We start from the raw sequence: 6,551 nt of genomic DNA, 5'->3' as shown, positions 1-6,551 counted from the left end.
CAATACAAATACCAAAATACAAAATAAATATATTTGTATTTAAGCAATATTAAATTTTAAGTTTAAAAATCTTTTTTTTTATAAACTTAAGCAAGGTTAAGTCCGTTTTTAAATAAAACAAAAATAAAATTTTGAAAAATGTTATAGAATTTTTTTATATAATTTTTTTTTGCAAAGATTTTGAAATACAAAAGTTTGTTTTGGTTTATAATAAAAAAATAATGTTAAAAAAAGGAAATACATCTTAAAAAATAAAATTTATGAAAGAAAATATCGAAATAAACTTACAAAACTAAAAATTTTCAAAATTTATTTACAATTTATTAAAAGTGAGTATAAAAAATAAAAATAATAAATGGAAGCAAAACTACTTGGTAGTAAGTAAAATAGTTAATAAGTAATTTAATTAATACAATTAAAGCTTTAGTCCTTAGCATGTTTTACACGTATTTAATTTAAATTTTATTTTAAAAATACTTTCTAATACAGTTTAATGTATTTTGGCAAATAATTTACCAGGGTCTCCATACATTATTACCTTCCTCTACGAACTCTTTTTTCAAGGCCCCAGCCATTTCGTATTGCATTCGTTCTTCATTGCTGGGCAAACTGTTAGAGTTTATGGGCATCATTCCTCCCACTGGCATTTTATTATATATTCTTTGGTTGTATGCTGTCAATTCTCGGCTTATTACCGCTCGGGGAGCTGTAAATGTATTGGCTAATCTACTGCTTACTGGTGCTGAGGTTGCTGCTGTTGTTGTGGCTGATGTTGCTCTAATATTTGGCACATAGCTTGTTATATGTTGTATTAATTCACCACTGATATGCTGATCATATTTATTCAGGAATTGTGCTACTTCGGCTGCACAGTGCTGAAATCCTGACCAAAATTTCTCCATATTTAGGGTTTCGTTATGACGCACGAAAAGGGCATTTTTCTCTCTCAAACGTTGCAGGTGTCGCACGGTTAGTTCAAGTATATCAGCCTTTTCGAGTTTGGAGACATTTTCACCGTCCTGGAAGGAAAATTAAAAGTTGTTGTTGAAAAATTTTGTGTAGTTTCATGTTTCTTAAAATTTTAAATTTTGAAATTTTCAACTAACTTTATACCGTTACTTTTGTTAATATCTATCCCTTTGAGTTTATCTTAGAGATTAAGAATTTAAGGCATTTAAATTGAACAAACTATAACTAGGTAGAGTTCTTAGCATTTTTGTTCTAGCGTTAACTCATCCAAAGTTTGAAAAAATCTTAGTTCAATGCTTTTGTTTCTTAATTTAAATAAAAATTAAATTTATGGTCTGATTCAGAAACTTTTTGTATGAAAATAATTAATTTTGTGAGTGGTTTTCATACAAAAATTAGTTTTTCTGTAGTGTATCTGAATGAGCCTCTTAATTATAAACTTTAAAAGTAATTGGTAGTAATTTCAAACGTCATAACAAATTTTGTAAAGGAAGGAGAATTTGTTCTATTAGAACGTCCAGAATATAGTGAAGAACAGGCTTTAGGCTAAGATATGTCGAATGTGAATGTAAGATATCTGAAGTGCTAATCAGCTTTAAATAAGTATACTTTAGTCGAAGTGTATGTTGGCTTGTGTTATTCTATATTCATTGAATGATTTTAGTTTTATTTGTGTATAACTAATTCAAATATTTGAGCTGAATTGTTCAATAGATTTCAGAATCTGTCGGTCTTTTGTTATATTCAACTCATCACGTCCGACGGCCTATTTACCTCACATTTCACTATCTATCTAGTAAATGTTTTAGATTTGTATTAACAAACTGTTAAAGAACTTCTAACGGATCTCATAGCTCGTCCTTGCTGAATATTTAAGTATTAGAAATTTCAAGAGAAAGCAACGTTTGTGAGTTGTCTGAAGGGTAAATATAACTAGTAGGTTAACCATTGTGTACTATTATTGAAAACCTTAGAACTATAGTAATAACATTTAAAAAAAAATATTTAGTTTAAAATTCAAACGGATTATGATATCGAAATACATTTTCGAATTTTTATAGATCAAATCAATGTGTTTATAAGTTTTTACATTGCCTACACGTTAATACAAAATTGCTAAAATGGGTTCCAGATATTGAGTTTTTTCATAAAAGATCCCACTCTGCCGTCATTTACCATGTGATATCTAATTAGCTTTTGGTGAATTTAAATATTCAGGGCTATTCCGGTTCTCAATTTCACCCTTCAGCGTATTTTTGGAAGCATAATTAGAACAACATTTATACTAAACTAGCTGTCCCGGCAAACGTTGTTCTGCCATAGCTCCCACAAAGTTTGATGACTCCCACTATAATACTACTCCAGATTCTCATTAATAAATGTTTACTTTGTATGGGAGGTGCCATGCCAATTGTACCTATATAGGTCAATTGTGAATCTAAACCATCCAGCAAATTTCATCGAAATCGGCCCAGCCGTTAAGGAAGAGTTCTGTTACTAACACACGTACAGAAGAATTATATATATAAAGATGATGAAATTCTGATTAAATAAAATAATATTGTTGTAATTATGCTTCCAAAAATACGGTGGATGGTGCAAGTGAAACAGGAATAGCCCGGAATATATAGGGCCTTTAAAAATAATTATAGTTTTTACAATCTGGTATTTGCGTTTTTAAAAACTATTAGATAAATCTGAAATTTGTCTTCAAAATTTTTCAAGTTTGGATAGAGCAGTTGGGGCTCTTTCTCCTAAATGATAGAACCAGTTTTTATTTTACGTTTAGATGTTCCGAATTTATAGGAAGCAGATAACTGTAATGAACTGGCTTACATTTTATTTTGAATTTAATCAAAACTAAAACCGATATTAGTAAACAAAATGTTCGATCATAGGTAGGTCTGAATTTTACGTGATTTTTTTTTAAATTTTGTAGGTCACAATCATTTAAAAGCTATCGAATTATTTTCAAAATTAAATATTTTTAAACCACTGTTTACTGGAGCGCCGTCGCATGTTGGTTATATACACAACAATAAAATGTTTTCTGCTAAAATTAGGGAACTCATTTCCGATACACACAGATTTTTATGTAATACAAAGCTTTTTCTGAACAAAACATATTTCTATAAATTTTTCCAATCTCTGGTATAGAATTGAATACCAATACCCATCGATTAAGTGGTATGTATTAAGAAAAAATATGGACTATCACATCTCAAATCCGTAAACACAAATTTTATATAAAAAGCTAATAAATATTTAAAAACAATCCTAAAAATCAATTGAAAAATAGTCTAAAACATATTCTAAAACAAATATAATTATTTTGGAAATAATTATTTCCAAAAGTTTCGGTATATTTCGCATTAGGTCGAATAGTAATTATATGGCCAAATATTAGCTATGACCCCGATAGACTAGACAATAGTACATTGGGCTATTAATCTGACGGTTGCGGGTTCGTTTCCTACCATCGACTCTGTATCTGCAGATAAACAAAAAGCTTTGCAGTTTGTGTTTGTTTTTAAAATTAACAGAAATATATGTTGGTATGTATAAAGTTTTGAATCTCAAAATAGTCACATTGGACCTCGTAAATAGTTATTGGTAAACACAATTAAACTTCAAATAAACGTGGGAAATTTTATAATTTCTCTATCAACACGAGATAGAGAGCGCAATGCTTTGAACATTGCAACACACAACAAATTATTATAATAGCAGTGTAAAGAATAAAAGGGTACTCGATTATTTGCTTTTAAGAAAATTGTATATATTTTAAAAATGTTTACATTAGAAGATATAATATATGTCTGTGTAATTCAGCTCTAATTTTAAAAATATACTTTAAATAAATTTCACAATATATCTTGGGTAGCGCAACAACCATTATTTTTTGCAACTTTTTATTAGTTGCATAAAGCGGGGAATTTCTTATTATATTTGACCGCAAATGTCTCTCAAAAAGGGGATTTTAGGTGGCATTTAATGGTTTTTAGAACCTGTACAGCAATAGCTATATAAATTTTTTGCTAAGTATATTTAATTTTGTAATTTAATCTCAATTTCTCTAAAATTTAATGGCTTCATATGTCATCTCAAAGATTTTTTTTCTAAAAAATTAACACATGAAGACATGTTACTGATTTAGTAGATAATTTTGGCATAGAAGTGTGTCACAGAATTTTGAAAAGAATTCATTATGCGAAATTGATTTTATTTAAAAAAACGTAGACAAATTTAAAATGTAAATAAACATTTCACACATCAATTGTTAAATATAAAATTAGGCTTTGTAAAGATTTCTTTTTTTCTAGTTAAAAAATGTTTTAACATTTAAAACTAAATGAAAATAACTTGCTTTATGAACTATTCATTACGTTACACATTTTGTAAAATTACATTATATATTTGTCCACGCCCCTTTCAACTACTTGTTAAATAAATCATAATTCGTCACGCCTACTAACGCATATTTTGTATGAGTATTACACATTTTTAACATTTTAAAATTCTCTTGCAATTAGTGCTCTTTACAGACGTTAATAAAAAGAGCTAATAAATACGATCAAAAATTTTTTAAAAACGTTGTATTGTTTGAAGTGAAATACTTTTAGAGAGAAATATAAAGGTACAAACTAATAAATATCCAACATAATGTTTAGATAAACATTTGCAACTTATCACATTTTCAATTTAATTAAAACAGTTCAGAAAATTAAATATAAATATTTAAATTTGATTAACCAGAACTAAACATTAGCTATATTTGTGTAAAACTATTTGTCTTTTCTACAAAATCTAACAATGGAAATGATTACAAATCAGTTTTCTATTTATTTATAATTTTATTAGACCTACCGCTTGTAAGGTGCCGGTCATTAAATCCTTTAACTCATCCAAACACTTGTTAATCCGAGCACGTCTTTTGCGCTCTAACATGGGCTTCATAATCTTGCGATATTGATAAGTACGCGAGACGGGTTCCATTGGTAAAGAATTCAGCATAAATTGATGATTGGGTGGCATTCTGGCGGTAAAACTCATTCACTTTTACTTAGAAAATAACACAAACAAGAACTCGTGCACACAAATACAATTCAACAATGTATTTCTTATTTAATTTATTTTTTTTTGTTTTTATAATTTAAATTTTTTAATATTTTTTTTTATTCTTGTTTAATTTCTAAAAGTCTTCTTGAGCAATTATTTTTTCTACTAATTGTATTATTTTTGTTTGAATTTTTTTAGAACACTAAGTTTTTAAGAACCTCTAAGAAACGTCTTAACTTCAGCACGTTCACATTTGAAATGATCTTGTCTGGTTTGAAGACAATAATTTTATTATTTTCTGTGATCCACTCAAGCAATTGCATTAACAACTACTTCTCACACAAAACCAAATCGCAAGAACCCAACCCCCCCTAAAAGAGCCACTTGTGTATGAATGAATGAATTAATGTGTCACAATGCTGAATCCAACATAAACACGAGAGAGCTGTTATTGTTCCCATCCGTACTCCAAACATAAACAAACGACTTTTATGGAATTAAAGCTTCCTCCACACTCGTCCATAAGCCACGCGCTCACTGCCAGCCACTTTATAGCACCAACTAAAAACAAACGATCGCACGAACGAACGATGATCACATGTGTAACGAACGCGATCTATGGATGAAAAAAAAAAACAGAAACAGTAAAAATCCATTAAAACCCGATGGATGGTTGATGGCACGATGACGACAATCTTTGTCAGCCAATAGGAAAACGTGGTATAAACATCCAAAGAGAGTTTCGATTCGGGTTTTTGAAATGACCACTGAGAAGTTAAAAACTGGTTTATGGTTTTTGTAGTGTACGTGATGTGATGATAGTTTAGTTTATTTATTTGTGATTTACTGTAACAGGAGTAGTGAAGCGTAAAATTTTATGAATGAAATTCTTTTTGAAAAAATACTTTATTGAGCCTCTGAAATGTTCGTAGCGTGTGATCGTTTGTTTGCAAGAAAAAAAATTTGTTGCAAAAACAAATAAACAAATGGAAAGAATGAATGGAAGTTTGCATGAAGCATAACGATGTGAAACTAAGAAAATATTTATGAAAAGAAGCGTCAAGTGGCAAAGTGTATGTGTGACGATGGTGATAAGTGAAATGGGTACCCTATAGGAGGCTAAGTTAATGTTAACTGCTTGGAGAAATATTACGAAATTTTATAAAACTGAAGAAAGATTATGTTTTATTGTTTATACCTTTGAGCTTTGTATCACAAGATACAATATATGACTTATTAAAATAAATAGTATATATTTATACCCAAAATATGTGCAGCCTCTAAAGTGAGTAAACACCAGTGAATTATTTAATTTTTTTAAAATACTTCTATGTGTGTCAATTTGATCAGCCAGGTAGAAATGGCAAGTGTGCGCTGTCCATTTTTTTTTCACTTTAAGTGTTAACATTTCCTATATATATTGGGTGTATGACATAAAAATGCTGGATTTTTTTAAGATTTTAGGTTTTATTTTGAAATATAAATTTATTTGAAGTATTAGACATTGTTAGCTATGTCTTTTG

At 29.0% G+C, this 6,551-nt stretch overlaps 1 protein-coding gene across 1 annotated transcript; it reads right to left on the bottom strand.

Moving 5' to 3' along the window:
* Positions 1-511: 511 nt before the first annotated feature.
* Positions 512-5,074, bottom strand: Hesr (HES-related). Its single transcript, XM_065508549.1, has 2 exons — positions 4,837-5,074; positions 512-1,019 (listed from the first exon to the last, which is right to left on the bottom strand). The coding sequence occupies exons 1-2, from the start codon at positions 5,020-5,022 to the stop codon at positions 513-515; spliced, it is 693 nt and encodes a 230-aa protein (XP_065364621.1). The 5' UTR covers positions 5,023-5,074; the 3' UTR covers position 512.
* Between the last annotated feature and the right edge of the window lie 1,477 nt (positions 5,075-6,551).

This window comes from Calliphora vicina, chromosome 4 (assembly GCF_958450345.1).
Source record: "Calliphora vicina chromosome 4, idCalVici1.1, whole genome shotgun sequence".
In the NCBI taxonomy this organism is placed as follows: domain Eukaryota; kingdom Metazoa; phylum Arthropoda; class Insecta; order Diptera; family Calliphoridae; genus Calliphora; species Calliphora vicina.
The sequence above is the reverse complement of the archived record's forward strand: the minus strand, read 5'-3'. Positions and strand labels throughout refer to the sequence as shown.

What these genes read in the sequence shown, in the direction of transcription:
- Hesr (XM_065508549.1), bottom strand. Translation starts at nt 5,022, where the DNA reads ATGAGTTTTACCGCCAGAATGCCACCCAATCATCAATTTATGCTGAAT. An exon ending in TGACCGGCACCTTACAAGCG is followed by an intron (nt 1,020 to 4,836) that starts GTAGGTCTAATA and finishes TTTTCCTTCCAG; the next exon opens with GACGGTGAAAATGTCTCCAA.